This window comes from Pyrus communis, chromosome 14 (assembly GCF_963583255.1).
Source record: "Pyrus communis chromosome 14, drPyrComm1.1, whole genome shotgun sequence".
NCBI classification, from domain to species: Eukaryota; Viridiplantae; Streptophyta; class Magnoliopsida; order Rosales; family Rosaceae; genus Pyrus; species Pyrus communis.
The window spans coordinates 22,941,208-22,959,992 of NC_084816.1; the positions used below are offsets into that span (position 1 = coordinate 22,941,208).

Here is an 18,785-nt window from a genome sequence, read left to right on the forward strand (position 1 = left end):
TATAATAAAATCATGTAATTTTACATCTTCTTTAGATTTTGCACATTTACTATAATTTATCAACAGTAGTATTATCAAAGGGATTTTCAAATTTTCTTTGCGACTTTGTCCTCTCATTTTTTATGGATCAAATAATAATTTTGTTAGATTAGATGTTAAATTAAAGAACTGACGAAATTTGAATTCACACAGTAATGTAAAGACAAAACTCATCTCCACCGCTATAGTAGAGGGCCACTTGCAACTTTGTCCTCTCTCATTCACTTCACCTTGTGAGACGACAACGTAAAGGAGACACGAACAAAATTATAAACATCAAAATCTCCCAGGTATTATGGATCATCTACCAACTAGTTAATTCAATGAGCTGGCCTACTCCAAGAGGATGTTTCATGGGCTTCTCTTGTTCTCCAGCCCAATCTAGTGCCGGCCCACTTTGGTTATTAAGCATCAGCTACTAGGGTTTTCTTATTAAAATGTATAAAACCCTAAGGCCGTTTGGTGGGCTGGGAAGGATTGAGTTTTAGAAATAAGATTGGATTGACAGAGATTAGTAATAAAGACTTGTAATCTATGTATAAGAATATGTTAGATAATTCATTTTATTGTAGATTCATAACTCGTCATATCTAGTCTTGTTCATCTCACATTTTTATTCAACAAATAACGGACTAGACTCAAACCCATTTTAATTAATCGCAACCTATCTCATCCAATCCATCAAACGAGGCCTTAAAGTTGCGCTTTTAACAGGGAGATGAAACTTTTTCTTTTATTTCCCTATGTTTTATGCAATCTTTCCTTTATTCTTCACGTGTCATTATCGTCTCAGATTTTCTATAAAATTTTTAACGGCTCTCGTTGAGCCACGTGTGATTATCCATTAAGAATCTCTACTCAAATTTCCAATAAGATTTTCAACTACTCACGTCACACCACGTGTCCATATCTGATCTTTATAAAGACCCAACCCACCACATCTACTCTCACAACTCCCCCATTCCTCTCTGCTCATCTCAATTCTCACGTTTCAAAGGCGAATAAAGTGAAATTTTACTGTTTATGCATGTTCTTAAGCTCAAAATTTCACTGTTAGGCTCTAAAGTGAAGAGAATTTTAAAGAGAATCTTAACGAAACACTTATGGTACTGTTCACTTTTAACATTAATAAATTTTTTACTCTAAAAAGTCACTTCCGGTATTATTTACTTACAACACATTTTTGTCATTTTGGTTAAAATTCAAAATTTTCAAAACGTTTTCTTTAGTTTTTCTAATTTTAAACCTTCTTCTAGATATCAATCGCAATGATGATTTCCGAATGAAGAAAACTGATCCATAATTTGCTGGCAGGAAGAATTTTGGTGGCAATCTAATGGCAGGCAGTACAAACATCGCATATTGCTCGGAAGATTTTATTTTTGTTGGGATCGGCTCTCGACTTGCGAGGTACAATGATGGAAGGATATGATCATAAATGTTCCAAAAGTTGTATACTATTTCGGAAAACTAATGTTGTGCAATGAATGTCGATTACTGAGATCGGGTACCATGATTCATGACATAAGCATCCAAGTAATATTTGCAATTGTGATATGGAAAGCCCCACTGTGGAGGCAGTTGCTTATCGAGTATATAAACATCACGTTAAGAATTTTTTTTTTTTTTTGTTAAAATGGTCTCAGAAATTAGTATAACTCTTCCGTCTATCATCAATCATTTTGTCATTTGGTTTTTATTTAAAGAAGATTTTTTACGGAATGATCAAATGATAACAAAATCAGAATCACTTTTATTGATTTAAAATCTCGTAACGAAGATAAATAACATAGGAACTCTCTCAAAAAATTTGAGACTCTCTGCCACCTCTAAAAAAAAAAAAAAAAATTTGAAAACTTTGAATTTTAACGATACCATAATTGACTTTTAATATAAAAATATGATTTTTCCTTCAAAATAAACGGTATCGGAACTTTTAAGGGTCTAATAAAAAACCCGGCGATTGGAAGTCATCGGGGTTGCGCGGGTTCACAGTTTCCCATCGTCGTTCTTTAGAAATTGAATTTTTTCAACGGATAGGAGGAGGGGGGAGAGCAGAAAGCAGAGTGGCAGTTGATGAAGGACTCCAGATCTCACCAATTCCTCCGATTTGGATTTCTACTATTACTATTACTAGCCGTTGCGACGCCCTCTCACGCCGAATCGTCGACGTGCTTGACGGTTTACAAACAAGGTGGCGCTCCGGCGGTCTTTCAATCCCCTAAATGCCCTCGCTGGACGCACTCCGAGTATGCTTCCTCCCACTCTCGAACCACCGCCTCCCGCTGCCAGACCGCCACGCTTCAAGGCCGCCGGAAGTCTCTCGAGGATCGCACTCTCTGCGCTCTCGACGTACGCATTCCCTTCCCTGGTAAGCGCCCCAATCTCTCTCTCTCTCTCTCTCTCTCGCTCTCTCTCTCTCTCTCTCTCTCTAGCGTCTGTATTGTAAATTATGAATTTGGTTGGTTTTGTTGTGATTTGATCAATTCGTGCTGTTGGGTTTTTCTTCTGATGTTTGGCATGTGAAATTGGGGCAGGGAAAGTGGGGATTAAGGAGGTTACAGTGGGAATTGTTGCTGTTTTTGATGGGCATAATGGGGATGAAGCTAGTGAAATGGCTTCAAGGCTTTTGCTGGAGTATTTCATTTTGCATACGTATTTTCTCATCGATGCATCGTACTCCGCTATCTTGAAGAAAGCTTCAGGAAGTTTGCAGACTAGTACAGATCATCATTTTCTTTTCCAATGGTATAATTGGGATGGCCTACTCGATCGGCATGAATTGAATCTTGGAAGGTACATTTCAATGTAATTAGCCCCGTCTTTGTTATTTGGTTCTTGAAAAGAAGGATCTTTGGTTTTTAATTTTTTACTCAATTTCATGACGTGAAGCTTTTGATGTAAACCACTGAAATGCTTTCCACTGTTTTACGTGAATAACTTACATAGGCCAGTGAAGGAATAGATTGTTTTATGTTCCTTTATTTTTGGAGGTTTTCTGGACAAACCATTTTGGTACTTATCTCTGGTTGTTTATGATTTCTCAGGTTTAAGCAGTCATTCCAAGCAAATCTTGATGATTCTTTTCACTTTGAAATTTTGAAAGAAGCATTATTGAGGGCAATTCATGATATGGATGCAAAGTTTTCTAAGGTATGTTTTACATGATGTTGTTTGCCCAGCAATGCTCTATCTAATTGGTCTTGTATTGATGGTCCTTACATTGATTATGAAGGAAGCATCCAGAAAGAACCTGGTTTCGGGCTCCACAGCCACAATTGTAATACTTGCTGATGGTCAAATCTTAGTTGCAAATATTGGAGACTCAAAGGCGTTATTGTGCTCGGAAAAATTTCAATCTCATGCAGAGGCTAAAGGTCAGAAGGGTTTCTTAAATGCTGCTGTTTATTGTTTTAATGCACTTTTATTTTGAGTGAAAATTGGCATATTGAGACGTTTAATTTATGTTCTCTCTCTCTCTCTCTCTCTCTCTCTCTCTCTCAAATCAGTTCTTGTATGTCGGAGTAGGAGTGTGATTTACTATGGTACTGTTTAGTTTACATTTCACTATATAAGAACATGGTGGAGTTTATTTATTTTCTTGTACTTATGTTGCAGCCGCTTATTTAAGATTATACAGGCAGGAAAGACATAATGGTGCTCTTTCACGTCGAAGAAACAATAAAAACCTTGACTTGGCTTCCTCCACTGGAATGGTGCATTTTTCTGTTAAAGAATTGACAAGTGACCATCATCCTGACAGATACGATGAAAAATCACGTGTGGAAACTGCAGGTGGCTATGTTATTGAATGGGGTGGTGTGCCTCGAGTAAATGGTGAGCTGGCTATTTCCAGAGCTATTGGTGATGTCTCCTTTAAAAGGTGAGGTTCACAAGCAACAGAAAAATTTGCAAAGTTTGCACGCTTTCTTTGTTGGAAGGAGCTTCTGATTTAGTTGTAGTAATTTGCATTCCCTGGTTTTTCATCTCATAGAAACCTGAATTACGTTTGCATGCAATTTAACATTTGCACTGGATTGTCATCAGTTATGGCGTCATATCTGCACCAGAGTTGACTGATTGGCAACCCCTAACTGTAAATGATACCTATCTTGTGGCTGCATCTGATGGAGTTTTTGAGAAGCTGAGCGTGCAGGACGTTTGTGATTTGTTGTGGGAAGTACGGAGTTATGATTCTGGGAGATCAGAGATCTCTTCCTCGTGTTCCTACTCATTAGCTGACTGCATAGTGAATACTGCATTTGAAAAGGGCAGTATGGATAACGTGGCAGCTGTTGTTGTTCCATTGGTATCTACTGGGATTTCTGGAAATCTATTCAAGGAAAGGTCAGTTGGAGAAGGAGACACAAATTATCCAGCATTAGGACTGCAGGAGTCCACCTATGAAGGCTCAGGTCCCTTATGCTTTTAAACCTTCTCTGGATATCAATCGCATTGATGATTTGGAATTCATTTGTAGGAGAACTCAAATCAAATCTTATTTAGAACGTCATTAACTGGAATTCATTGTTCTTCTAAAATTCTCTTATGGTTGTCACATACACTTTTGGTGATTGTTAATTTCCTAATGCATTCGTGATTACTTTTGTTCCCTTGATCAGTCAATGACTTCACATATGACCTAAAGCAATTGAAGTATGCTCATCCAGTTGTTGCCAAGTTTGACAGGTTATTGGTAAGCCTTGTCCTCTTTTCTCAACTGGAGGGGTTGTAATTGAAGTATGCTCATCCAGGTTTTGACTGTTTTTCTTACTCTAGGTAAAAGGAAAACATGGCTATGTTGGCTGTTTCTATCTATCTGAGAACCTTGATGAACATGCAGAGTACATGTTGCAAGAGAAGGATGAGCATGAATATTTTGTGTATGACCTGCCTCAGGCTCTCCCTGAGGCCTTTGACCAACAGTTTGGTAAGTGAACGGTGTCAACACAAACTTAGCTCCACATCAGTGATCAAATTTTACTGAGCCTTAATAACTTGCAATGGCTTCTACTTGGATGGGAAGCCTGCGAAGTTTTTCTAAAACCTGTTTTTGTTTTAATTTTTAATCTAAACATCTCTCCTCTTTCTTCATTACTATTATGATTATTATGTTGGCTAGGTTTACACACAAATAAGCACTTCAACATGCTAGCATACGTGATACAGATTCCTGATGTACTGTATCCTGATGTACCGTCGAATAAGAATGTCGTATAAACTTTAGTACAAATTGCATCAGTTATACAGACCCACTTAAAATGTTTTCTTTTTGTTTTAGGTGGACGTCTAAATTTGTACCATGACCAGAATTTTTGCACATACCTTGGAATTACTGTTGACAATGCTAAAGATCAATGCACAAATCCTGAAGGCTTTGCAAGTTTTCTTGCATTGCTTGAATCAGTTCCTTTCCTTGATGCTGGTTCAGCTAATGGATCTGAATATTCAATGCCTGACGGCAGGTAAAGATGCTTTCTCTACTTGATTGTCTCTGTGCGTGACCTTTGTCAAATAGTTCTGAACACTAACATGTGGTGACTTCGACATAAGAGATTCATCTTGAAACCATCATTTGTATGTGAGTAGTTCACCTGATCTGTATTACAAAATACAACTGCTAAATCGTTAAGCAGCCACAATCTACCTATTAATAGATTTTGTGAAGCACTTGAAAAATGGTACGAATATGAATATGGAAATATTGTGAGTATTATTTATGAGTATCTTGATCTCTTTGACATCATGCATACTTACACAAACTATGAAAGAGATACGAAGGGGTCCAGAATAGCAGTACCATTTGGAAAACCATTTTTATGATTGTTAGGATTTTATTCAGAGAATGATGAAATTCTTGTTCTGTAGTCTAGAATCATCATACTTTATGTGCATTTATCAGAATTTGATGGTGTGGAATAAAAAGTAAGTCAGAGGTTGCTTTGAAAATCATGTGTAGTGTTGTATATGTTCTGCATTTATGCTTATGTTATCCTTTTAAACCTTTGGTATTCTCCCATTTATGCATTGAAAAGTATCTTATTGGCTTTTAGAACAGACATTTAAGAAACATTATCCTTCCTGCCTGTCAGGTATGTACTAAAGAAGAGGTTTGGTCGTGGATCATATGGTGAAGTGTGGCTGGCTTTTAATTGGAACTGTCATCAAGGCAACAACACTTCAAATTCAAGTGAGAAAAATAAGAGCATCTCATTTAGTTTTTTTTTTTTTTTTTTTTTTTTTTTTTTTTTTTTTTTTTGTCTTTTTGACTTTCATATCAAAGATAATAGCTGATTGGCTCATAATTGCTATGCAGGTCTTCCTGATGAAAACTTGCTCATTTTAAAACGTATAATGGTAATTATTTGATCAATTAAATTTAGTGACAAAAAAATTGATTTATTATTGTAAAAATTCAGCATTCATGTTGCGATAGTAATGACATTCTAGCTTTTGATTGTGAACATATCGCCTATTCTTTTCCCGTAGTTGGTCTAATTTCATTTTTATTCTTGAAAATGTTTTATTGTTGACAAATCTTTATATGCATGTATCAGAATATTCAATGAAGTTCGTCTTCCTACTGCGCTTGTGCTGAAAAGCAGTGTTAAGACTATAATTCTTCTCTACTTATTGATACTTTCAGTTTTCTTATGGAATTCAAAGAATTATTTACATTCTCACTATTTGTTTCCTCTTTTGACTCATAAAGTAAATGCTTCTGTGAAGTTTCAAAATTTTCTGGCATTTACTTGTCGAATATGTTTTAAAGATTTAAAGTTTCTGGAATTCTATTTTTAAGAATGAGTGGTTGATAATTGTAACAGGTGGAGAGAGGGGCTGCTGTTTACTTAAGTGGTTTACGGGAAAAATATTTCGGTGAAATTTTTCTAAATGCCTCTAGTCGTCTTGGAGGTTCTCTATCAGCTGGAACATCAACCTCTGTCTTGAATGAATCATGGTTTGATTTCTATGGCTTGTTAGAGACAACTGATTCAATGACGTATGGAAGCAGAAACAGTTGGACTTTTGAAACATTGTTCCAGGACAGATTTAGACTGCATGGAGATTTCTATGAAGAAGGGTTGAACCATATTGCTAGATATGTAGAGTCTTTTGAATCTCAAGCAAATGAAATATGGCTTGTGTTTCATTATGAGGGCGTGTCTTTATCGAAGATTATGTATACCGTGGAAGAAGATACTAATGCTGATGAAAGAGCTGAAAAAGTGAACCATGTCCAGATGCTGCGTCCATCAAAGTGGTGGCATTGGTTGAAGACAACAGAAGCAGGAAAGGAGCAAATGCGCAGTCTTATATGGCAATTGGTGTGTCATGTCTTTAATTTTCATTGAATTTTTTTTATGCTCCGTCATTACTGATTTACATATTGCTATCTTATATCATTGAGAAGTTTTCTATCAACAAAACATCAAATTACTAGTTAATCTAGTTCAGAAGATTTCTTTTTGTCGAACACTTCTGGGGTGTCAGTGTTTTGAACTTTGTCAAGTATGCTAGCTTTAATACAAGTACGTGCTTCGTGACTATCCCTACGCCTACGGAGTTGTCTAGTATAACTTAGACTGGTGAATCTTTCTTGCTTTTATTGGTATTTAAACTGAATTTGTTTGAAAAAAAAATCATGCTGGAACTTTTCATGAGTTTCTTTTCAGTCTTATTATGGGATCACGTATATTCATTTTTCTGCTCTTGTGCCTTTAGACCAATGCATTTATTTTAATACTTGATCTTTTTCATTTTGGCCAGTTGATGGCGTTGAAGTCCTGTCATGACCGTAATATTACCCATAGAGATATCAAACCTGGTGAGTTCATCGGTGTCATGTTATACTACACCTTAGTTATATATTGTGAAAACATACGTATAATAGTTTTGAAAAGGAAATTAATTGGCTAGAGCTGGTTGTACTTGTCTTAGCATTGTCTTTTTATTCTTGTTGGCCAATAAAAATATTATTTTAAGAGTATTTGGGAGGTAGTCAGACAAATTTAAATATCGAATAAGATGCACCTTTAAATCTACAATTTATTTTGAACCTTTCAAGTCGTACAGGATCCAATGGTATTTTCATTATGTCAGTGAAACTGAAACATATGCTAGTAGCTATTTGTCTACAAAATCCGGCTTATAGAAGCTAGATCTTTCGCATTAATTGCCTACTTGAATTTTCTTATGTTTTGTAGAGAATATGGTGTTATGCTTTGAAGAGCAGAACACGGGGAGATGCCTGAAAGGAATTCCAAATGGCCACAATTTCACCACCAAAATGTAGGATCACCTTACTATTTGGAATATATAACTTGATATATTATAAAGGCCATGCTTTTGATTTGAGTGTGCTAGTAACTTGATGTCTTCTTGATAAATCATTTAGGCGCATTATTGATTTTGGCAGTGCACTGGATGAGTTCACTTTAAAGCATTTGTATGGTTCTACTGGACCATCCAGGTATCTATTGTACTGTGGGAATTATCTGTCCATTAATCAAAATTGTAACGAGTTTATGATGGATATATTGATTTTTGTGTTTCTCTAGAGTTGAACAGACTAATGAATATACTCCTCCGGAAGCCTTGCTTTATTCTAATTGGTACCGGAAGTCCACCAACACAACATTGAAGTAAGTTGAAATATTAGTAAATTAGTTCTTTATCTACATTCGTGAAAGAAATTGATCTTCTGTACTAACGATAGATGTGCATCTTACCTCATATCTGTTGCACAGGTACGATATGTGGAGTGTTGGTGTTGTGATGTTAGAGTTGATTTTAGGATCACCAAATGTTTTCCAGATTAGTGATTACACACGCATTCTTTTAGACCAACATCTACAGGGATGGAATGAGGGCTTAAAGGAGCTTGCCTACAAGTGAGTTTAAGGCAATGTTACTTACATCTTTAATCGTGGGAAATAAACATTTGGATCGGATCTCTTTCATAGACTCTGTTTTGTTATAACCGTCCATGACATGCTTTGGGCCTTTGGCTATGCCGTTGCCAAACTTGAGCTCCATTTATATTTAGGCTTACATTTTTTGGTTGACAGACTTAGATCGTTCATGGAGTTGTGCATCTTAATCCCTGGGAGTTCCTTACGACATCACCAAACCGAGGGCCAGGTGAGTTTACCATCTGTTATTGCTAATTGGTTTTGGGATTGTGACATTAGGACAACATACTCTCTAATTTCATTTTGGCTAATTTGTTTTCACTTTTGCGACTAGGCTCGAGGATCACCAGCTTCTTGGAAATGCTCTGAAGAATTTTTCTCTCATCAAATAAAGAGTAGAGATCCGCTTAAACTAGGGTCCGTAACTGGTTGTATCTATTTTATTTATCAGAATAATTTACGCGGTACTATTCGTGTTGGATAACATGTTGCATACTTGTTGAAACTGCAGGTTTCCAAATGTTTGGGCTATGAGGTTGGTGCGCCAGCTATTACTCTGGGACCCTGTAAGTTATATCTATTAGTTTTCTTCTCTCTTTAGGGCATCACAAGTTTCCTAGATGAACTTGTTAAACTTAGTGTCTGTTATTATGTGGTTATCTTGTAAACTACCGCATCGCTTTAGTAAATGTGACGGTTGAAACATTTGAACTACCAGGAGGAGCGGTTGAGCGTTGACGAAGCTTTGCAACATCCATATTTCCAGCCCCCTCCCAGGGAATGAGTTCATTGGACAAATACGAATATGTACATCGTTCACCTACTGATTTTCCTCCGAGGGGTACATTGCTTCGTCAGTGTTGGTGAATCAGCTGATACCGCCATTTTGGCGGACACAGCATCTGCACGTGCTTTCATCTTATCAACTGTTTCTTCGTCAGCGCTCGTTTCTTGCTCGGAAGTGTACATAAGTTTGACAGAGCGCGAGCAGAATGAACACAAACTCTGTTTGCTTAATGGAAATTTGGAAGATTGCACATACGTAGCATATCCTCGAAGGGAGTCTGTGCCTCACTTGCCGATGAAGTTTGTTAACTGAGCATTTGGTGTTAATATCATTTAGATGTATAGTTGAATATAATTTAGTTTAATCAAGGAGCTCGTTTGGAAGTCATTTTAAAAGCGCTTTTGGTGAAAATATTTTCAGAACCAAATCCATAGTAAAATTGCAAGTGAATCTTGAAAAAGTACTTGAAGTGTTTCCTCCAAGAAGCATATAATTGGTGGTTCTTGCAGGAAGCACGTCAAGTGCTTTTGTGTCATCAAGTGCTTTTGGAACGTAAAAATATTTTCTCTGAAAAAAGGGTTAATATTTATGATAAGTCGGATTATTACAAGTTTAGTTAACAAAATATGAACGATTGGTATTATCGCATGTGAAGATGAAAGCCTTTGTCTATTGCTTTCGGTTTAGGTCTACGGTTGCCAGAGATTGCGCCCGTTGCATGGCCGGATGTCGAACTTACACCCATTACTCACATTGTAAAATGATCCCTTCGTAGTGAAACGGAGATGACAAAGTGGCAGTGTTCCAACTTATCATGAATGATCATGTGTTCAACGTTTCACATGGAGTCGTATAATTGGTTTGAAACACCGTCATCTTGAAGTCTTCCGTGGGATTGTATGTCTAGGCTGCATTATTTTATATTTCCCTAACCCGCGCCCAACCCGCGCAACCGGTGAACGCGGTGGAGGCCGGTGAAGTTGGTGACAGCAGTAGGCAAAGAAAAAGAGAAAAACATGGGGGTAACAATGCAATTAATGGATTATATATTGCCAAACGCATAAATTACAAAATTTTGACCTATAAAAAAATAGAAGAGATATGACATCGGAGGTAACACACGTATACTTTGCTAGTGTACACAACAATGCGCTGGTTCATGGTTCATGGCTGTTTACACGGCTATGAAGCTCCAGCATCTCTTGATGGTTCGGATCGACAGAGAGAGCGGCTCGACAGTCTTGCAAAGCACCCACGACGTCTCCAACGTGCTCATGGAATGCCGCCCGTAAGTGCAGAAGGTGGAGGTCTGCTTTGAATGCAATTGCCCTTGATAGTTCTGCAATGGCCTCTGCTTCTTTGTGGCTATCCATTAACACTGTTCCCATCAAGAACACGAAACTCCGTTTCATACAATTTGAAATGAAACTTTGACGATAATAATGTACGAGTGTTGAAGAAGAAATGAAAAATCGAACCTGCAGCTCTATATCTGTAAGGGTACACCCGAAGCGGATCTAAGCGGGTGACCATCTCCAGATCAGTCTTTGTGAGTTCACGATCACAGTATTCGGACCTCTTCTCGTAGGCAGATGCATTGTTCCGGGCCTTCTCAATCAGTTTGCTCATTTCCTCATATGCAGCAGACTTATCATCTCTGAGAAAATGAACCCGAGCAAGGCCCTGGTGTGCTCGGGTATGCCTGATCTTTAGAGCATTTATGTAGCAATCAGCTGCCAAGTCTAACTTCCCACGATCAACATAAACACTTCCAAGGTTGTTGAGTGCCTGGTAAATGAAAAATTGAAGGGTCCATAGAAAGGTTAGAACATGCTGAGACTAGCAGTCGATCCCAGCAGGAATTAGGGTTAGGAAGATTTTCATGATTTGGTTGAAAAATACTTACTTGACCTTTACGCAACCTGTCAGATGGGCACTTCAAGGCATCTTCGAGGAGGGATACAACAGTCGACGAAGAGGATGGATCCTGGCTAGAGTCTGCCAGTGCATAGGCTTTCAAAAAGAAAGCCTCAAAGGATCTTTTAATTCTGATAGATTCCTCTGCTTTCCGGAGCCCTTCCTCGCAATGGCCTGTATCGTATAAGATCCACCCCTCATAAACCAACTTTTCATCATCCCTGGATGCATGTTGACGAGCTAATTGTAAACTTCGCATTGCTGCTTCAGGACAGTTCAACCTGATCAAGTGGAGACATGAGATTTCTACTGACATTTTCAGAACCAAAAAGGTTTCTTGCTCAAAAATTGAATCTTAAGGTTTGACACAGGCGGGGTAATAGTATTCAGGATATACCATTAACTTTTGGGTAAAACATAACCAACAAAAAATTGAACCCATCAAAATAAAAGGAACTATATCACAATCTCCACAAATGTTCGGATCCAAAACATACCTGAGAAGAAGCAATGACTGTCTGAAATACAGAACACCTTTTGCTGCATCAGATTCAAGCATCTGGTAAATAACTGAGAGGGATCCAATATCATCGACTGAAGACCAACGATTGTACAATTGCAGCCAACAATCTGCTGTTGTCCAATTTTCTACATGCTCACGCACAAGTGTGCGAAATTGGGATGCTGCCACCCGTCCCTCAAACATTCTGTAATCCGGGGAGAGAGTCAGAATTGCTTGAACATCACAAATGGCTGATTTATAGTCCTCAAGAGCAAGATAGAAACAAAACCGGAGTTCCAAGCATTCTAATGCAAGTTTAAACCCCAGAACCCAATTAATTTCTGCAAGTGCAGCTTGAACATTCTGGTTTCTCATTAATGTAGCCGCACGATACATGTAAGGGTAAGTAAGAGTTGGATCCAGCTCAGATGCTTTCTCAAGGTCTTCCCATCTCTTATCACCTTCACAGTACAAGGACCTCTCCTGATACATCCATCCAAGCGGTGTAACAGCGCAGATTACAGAGCTAAGCTTTTCATAAGACCAAAGTTTATGGCCCTTAATGTAACTCAGTCTCGCTAATCCTGCTACTGAGTATATATGGCCTGCATTTAAAGCTTCTTCAAAAAGGCGTTTAGCTTCGTCATACTCTTTTCTCAAGAGCCTCAGGCATCCCAACTGATGGAATGCCAGCATTCTTTGTCTATCATTTTCAGAAAACTCTACCAATCGTTCCAGGAAACAAGCTGTTTTATCCAACTGCGGATCAAGGTTCATACAAACTTCACTTAATAAACAGTATAGCGAAAACGAGGCTTGCCCAACCATGATCGATCTCTGTTGTCTATCAGCATGCCTGAATATATCCACCACTCGGTTGTCATTCAAACAATCAGGAAGATCATTTAAGAAAACTTGTAAACATGATGCAGCAAGGACAGGACAGTTCTCTTCAAGAGCATATGCCATGAGTTCTACCGCATCCTCTCTAGAAGACACAAAGGATGCAAGCCTCCGGTCGCAAGCATCTTTAAGCTTTTCGCAACAAAATTTATTTGCAAAAACTAATATTTCCAACAAAAGATGAGTGGGGACTTCATTCAAACTGCCTGTCATACTGAACTCAATGATTGTCCTCATACCTGATGCACTGATATTGTTTTGTGACAAATCTATGTCCTCGCGAAGTGATTCTGAGAAACACCCATTAAGCATGGCATGAAATGGAGCAGAAAGGCTTGATATTTTCTGCCTATCACAATCTACTTTCTCATCTTGTATTCGAAAACTGACATTTCTTGGTATTTCGTTCCCATTCATCGAAATATTCTCATGTGTACGACTTACAGTTGCATCAATAGGAAGCTGAGTCAAAATATCTACTGGCCCAAATTCTTGTGCACATTTATCACAACTGGCAAGCAAGTCGGAACTATGCTCTTCCCCTTGCTTCTCATACTTCAACCATGCTCCAAATATGAGCTTCTCATGAATGGAGTTAGCTTTCTGCCAAGCTGCACGAAGGCTTCTTCGCAGCAGCTTGACTTCTCCGAGGCCCCTAAAGACCTGGAATTGTAACAAGTAAAGATTCGACTGTTCCTGTGGAGGACACAACTCAAGTTCTTCATGAATTTGAGCTAAAACTTTGACATAATCAACAGGTTTATAGAACGGGAGTATTGGCGGCTCGGGGACCTTGATAAGAGATTCTCTACGGTAATTTGCACATACACACCAAAATATAACATGGAAATCAAAATTGTGAATTGGGAAGTAAATATCAAAAATAATTATTGAAACTAAAGCAATTACGAAGAATGACTTACATAGAAGAAGAGGAGGAGTTTGATGGAAGCTTGGAAAGCTTCCCTCTTTCCACCTGGAGCCATGACAGTGGATTGAGGGCATTAACCTGTGATTCTTTACCAGACTCAGAGGGAAAGAAAGTCCTCATGGGGCATAAGACCCTAAGTAAATCCCAGATCTCCAAATTACCCAGATGGGTTTCTCTCTCTAAAAACTCAAAAGTTCAAGTTTCTATCTCTAAAAACTCAAAGTTCAAGCACAACAGAGAATGGGGAAACGAGAAAACAAAACCCAAGAAAAATTCCAAGTGATCCCAAATCACTTGGCTGACAGACTTCTCACCAATGAACCTAAATTCCAAATCCCACAAAAAATTCAAGAATTACAAGCAGACAATAATGTCCGAGTTGGACCTATTTCAACGTTTTCAAATTAAAACAAACCCAATTCACCAAAAAAACCAAAAAAAAAAAAAAATTCTGGGTTTTATCCATTCAACAAAAAAGATGAAAATTTTCTCTCTTTTTTTTCAATTTACAACAAAAATGATTACTTCCCCCCTCCTCTCAGTGTACGAAGCAGATAAAAGAAAAGAAAAACCCCAGAAAAGAACAAGCACCCACCAAAGAATTAAGCAAGGTCTCTACCAGTGAGAGAGGAAAGAAAAAGAGACTCACTTCACTTATGGCTTGAATTTTTGCAGAGAAGTTTGTCACAGATTACAACAAGCTGAGAGGAGCTTCAGAGAGGCATGGGACCGACCAGCTACCAAGTGAAAGGAATTCAAATGAAAAAAAACCGTCCAAGTATCACTCCTTTCCCCTACATTTTTGCTTGTTAAAAGAATCTTTTCCTTCTACTTTTTTTTTCTAATAGGTAATGTGGAATTTGAAATTAAATAATATCAAAAAATTTGAATTATGAAAGTCACAAAAATATTAAACTTAAGACTGAAACGAAAAAAAGAATGTAATTAAGTGCTAATTTAGCAAAACTTGAGGGTAGTAAGATAAAAATCATCCATTTTCTTCTTTTTTTTATTCTCATTTTTCTCTCCCTTGGAGATGGGAAATAATATTAAGACGGAAGTTTGATTTTGGTCTCGTAGTTTTGCGAAGTCTCACTTATTCATATGGTTTTATTGTCGGAATTTTAATTTTGTAATTTAAGATAAATATATAACTCAATCACAATATTATTTATATGAAATTAGCACGCGAGAGGTAATGTGTGTGGTATTTTTCATCCATCTTTAAATATGCCGCTCATGAATTAATTATGCAGGCAACTAAACTATTTTTGTGAAAGCCAACAATTAGTAAATAATGAAATTCACTAAATTTTCGAATAAAGTCATGATTTGGCGTGATAATTATACGGATTGTTTGTTCAGGCTGCAAAACCTAATGAGAATCAAATAAACAAATAATGTTTATAATTACACACTACTTAGAGGGAAGATAAGGCCAAGTTGGACTTTATGCAAGCCAATACGATGTCATTTTAGCGTGGAGAAGCCTAACTCTATCTTTTTGGCAGATTTGTTCGGTTTATTTCATATTACATCAATAATTGTCTTTCGAGTTTTCATATATATTTTTTTTTTTGGAAAGAGAGAGAGAGAGGGGGGGGGGGGGGGTTGTCCTCCCAATTTATTCAAAATTATGGTGAATATAAATTAAAGAATATGGAGGATTTGTGTACATCACTCAGACTAGAGACAATGTTATGTATATATTTTGCTTGAAAATGTTATTTGTACAAAAAATTTAACAAAATAGGTTTCCCAATTTGACGTGAAGGGGTCGTTTGAAAAATGTTTTTAAATTACTGAAATCATTTTTTAATATAATAATTTTTAGTTTCTAAGTACTTGAAGTGCTTATAGCAAGAAGCACCAATTATGTACTTCTTGTAAAAAATACTAGTTATGTGCTGCATTGTTTTGCTTACTCTCCACTTAAAGGCTTTAAGCTGCATTGTTTCAAACTTTAGCAAAACGAAAGAAATTAATGGGAGCAATTGTATGAATGTTCAGATGCAAGATTACTCTCTTGATCATGGCCTAGAGAAAGTGCCAAGGAGATCAAATCCCTTGTTAACTAAGAAGATAGGTGTCGCAAGGAAGATGCAGGAAGAGGAGGGCATAGGCTTTTTAACGGGTGAAGTCACACAAAGACAAGTACTAGTTAAAGTGAATAGTAAGGGCAATTTAACTGCCTTGCCCTCTCTAAACTGGTGGAGTTGCTCCTTGCACAACAGAACTGAACTCTTTTCTGGCTTCAAAATCTCGGAAAAAAAAGTTGATGAGATGACCGGAATGACCCTGGGAACATTCGCTCCTGTCAATATCATCTTTGTCGTGGGACACATAAATCGGAATGAGATTGGAAGTAGGGACACCTTTACTTAAGAAAAACTAACCTTCACTCAAATTTCCGAGATGAATGTGAATCATTCTAGTTTGAATTCTGAGGTACATCTCCAAATTCAAGTTTCAAAAAAGTTATTATTACGAAGTACTCGAAGATATCCTCATCGTGATTAACATATAATAATATATTAACTCAGTTTCATCAACTTATACACCAAATTAACATGATGAGTCTGTTTGTAATTCATACTTAATATGCCAATATATTATAGCATAAAAACCGCTTAATATGACCGAAAAATAAATAATCTATAGCTATTAATTGATATTTCTAGTTTTAATCAGTGCGACACATAAAACACATCATGCGCATTACACGACTAATCTATATGCCGTTGTATGCATAAAGAAATATATTCTTTTTATATGGTACATTTTGTCCTAACAAAGATACTGAGAGTGTCTTTTATTTGTGGTGAGTTCTAGAGTTTGGAGTCGTTTCATCGTGTGCCATTGTAATGGGAACGAAGACTAAGAGCCCAACAACAATTCACATACTCGATAGTTGCTTTGATCAATTATTTTCTACTAAAGTACTATTTTCAGTGTGAAAAGAAACCCATTTTCTAAGATCCTATTTTATTTTCAGAATTGTCATGATGCATAAACTTCGTGCAATTTTCAGTACTCCTCTCAGGCTTCTAAACTTTTGAAGTGGTAATTTTAATGTTTAATAATCTCTAATCGATCCTCGGAGAAAAGAAAAGAAAAGAAAAGAAGAGGGTATATCTTCCTTAATTTACGAATCGGTGTAAAACAAAGTATATCCTTCCTTTGGTGGATGAGCATACAAAGATCGCTGTATTTCACTTATAAACCTCAATTGTTCAACCTCTTACGTTACAGAAATCATATGATCAGGAAGAAAAAATTACATGACAATGGAAAAGAAAATATAACTCCACTCGTAGAAAAAAAAAAAAATTACAAAATGACTGAAAACGTGACGCAACTTAAGAATAATAAAATATAAAAACTGAATTGACTGATCAACATCAAACAAAGTATACGAAGCACAAATTCCAACCAATTGGCAACTAAAGCAAAACATGCAAATTGAAATCAAAGTATCCATGTTTTTGTAACTCAAGTTTACCTCCCCATGGCTCCTGAAGTTGAAATTAAAGAGGAGTTATCTTATAGCTCCGTTGTGGTACCTTCTTATAAGTAGCCCAAATCAGATCAACGTACAGTGGAAACTGCGCCATGGCAAAAAACGTTACTGGCAAACAAGTGATTGCGTAAACCGGAAATGCAGCGTATTTGAGCTTATCTTTAAGCACGAAAAAATGTCCGGCACAAAACGAAACCAACATGGAAGCTATTGACACGAACAGTGAGGTGAGCCCTACCAAAAGCTTTCTTGGCAGGTCCTTACCGAAGTCCTTCTCTTGGTACCGGGACGTTAAGATGGCTAGGAACATGACCATGGCCGTGACGGAGAAGCAGAGGGCAACCAGGGAGGCAATGGCAAAGATGTCGAAAGCTGGCTGGTTTTCTAAGGTTGGTGTTCCGCTTTCTTCTTTGATGCCGCCGGGGACGGTGGTTGAGGTGGCGAAGGCAACGGTGGCAATGAGGGCAGCCACGACGGAGCAGGACTCGGAGGTGTTGGTCAGCCACTCCCCTCCGGCCTTGACGATTGTGGTGTGGGTTTCGGTGAAGATTTCCTTTGCTGTCCTGCCCTTCTCGTTGTGGCGGGCAAAGAAGTGTAGTGGCATGGAGGTTTTTACAAACTACAAATTAGGAAATAAATTGCTTAAAATCGGGAATTTGATTTTTTAACTATTAATTTATGAGAAAATCAGAGGCAGTGGTCCATGAATTATAAATCCTTAAGAATTAATCTCTAAATTTGTCATATTGTGGTGCAACTATTCTTTTGGGTAACTTAGGCCATGTCCAATGAAGAGGGTTAAAAGTTCAAAAGCTAAAAAATGATCTGATTTGTTCAAAAATCGATCTCCAACCGATGACTGAGCTATAATTGTATGGAGTCCATTAGGCCATTATATGACCAAATGGGCATTAGGCTAGTTAAATATAGCCCCACTCTTAGCTTTATTGGGGCTCAGCTCCTTAGTTGTAATAATTGATTTAAATTCTACGACTAGATATAAATTAGAATTAGATGTCTCATTTTAGATTTTTTTAAATTAAACATCTGTTACTTTTCAACTTTTGATTAAAGTGTTTTTGCTTTTAATTAAACTTTATATTCCAGGTATATTCTTAATTTAAGTCTTTTATAAATTCTTTTAAATCCATTTCTATGTATAAAAAAAAAAAAAATACACCCAATAATATTCATTAATTTATTGCTATTTTTATGAAATCTCATCCCTTCCTCAATTTAAGGATTCAATTATATCTACTGGGGTTCAAGAT

At 37.2% G+C, this 18,785-nt stretch overlaps 3 protein-coding genes across 5 annotated transcripts; 1 reads left to right on the forward strand and 2 right to left on the reverse strand.

Annotated features, from left to right (window-relative positions):
• Positions 1-1,994: 1,994 nt before the first annotated feature.
• LOC137714919 (uncharacterized) lies at positions 1,995-10,128 on the forward strand. Of its 3 annotated transcripts, none has more exons than XM_068454079.1 (21): positions 1,995-2,410; positions 2,577-2,835; positions 3,087-3,192; positions 3,275-3,416; positions 3,658-3,922; positions 4,087-4,454; positions 4,662-4,735; positions 4,819-4,969; positions 5,321-5,504; positions 6,132-6,229; positions 6,356-6,396; positions 6,867-7,367; positions 7,810-7,867; positions 8,247-8,331; positions 8,438-8,512; positions 8,601-8,684; positions 8,790-8,933; positions 9,111-9,183; positions 9,289-9,371; positions 9,466-9,520; positions 9,673-10,128. In XM_068454079.1, exons 1-21 carry the CDS (start codon positions 2,116-2,118, stop codon positions 9,736-9,738), a joined length of 3,207 nt encoding a protein of 1,068 aa, XP_068310180.1. In that variant the 5' UTR covers positions 1,995-2,115; the 3' UTR covers positions 9,739-10,128. The 3 variants fall into 3 exon arrangements, 2 of the variants coding, with proteins under 2 accessions (XP_068310180.1, XP_068310181.1); XM_068454080.1 differs by having other exon boundaries at positions 8,459-8,512; XR_011065482.1 differs by lacking the exons at positions 9,289-9,371; positions 9,466-9,520; positions 9,673-10,128 and having other exon boundaries at positions 8,759-8,933.
• A 630-nt stretch (positions 10,129-10,758) lies between these two features.
• Positions 10,759-14,783, reverse strand: LOC137714921 (ETO1-like protein 1). The gene is made up of 5 exons (XM_068454082.1): positions 13,987-14,783; positions 12,156-13,871; positions 11,648-11,939; positions 11,220-11,529; positions 10,759-11,119 (listed from the first exon to the last, which is right to left on the reverse strand). The coding sequence occupies exons 1-5, from the start codon at positions 14,112-14,114 to the stop codon at positions 10,899-10,901; spliced, it is 2,667 nt and encodes an 888-aa protein (XP_068310183.1). The 5' UTR covers positions 14,115-14,783; the 3' UTR covers positions 10,759-10,898.
• A 2,738-nt stretch (positions 14,784-17,521) lies between these two features.
• On the reverse strand, positions 17,522-18,118 carry LOC137714629 (ankyrin repeat-containing protein ITN1-like). Its single transcript, XM_068453792.1, has one exon. The coding sequence runs from the start codon at positions 18,116-18,118 to the stop codon at positions 17,522-17,524; it is 597 nt and encodes a 198-aa protein (XP_068309893.1).
• Between the last annotated feature and the right edge of the window lie 667 nt (positions 18,119-18,785).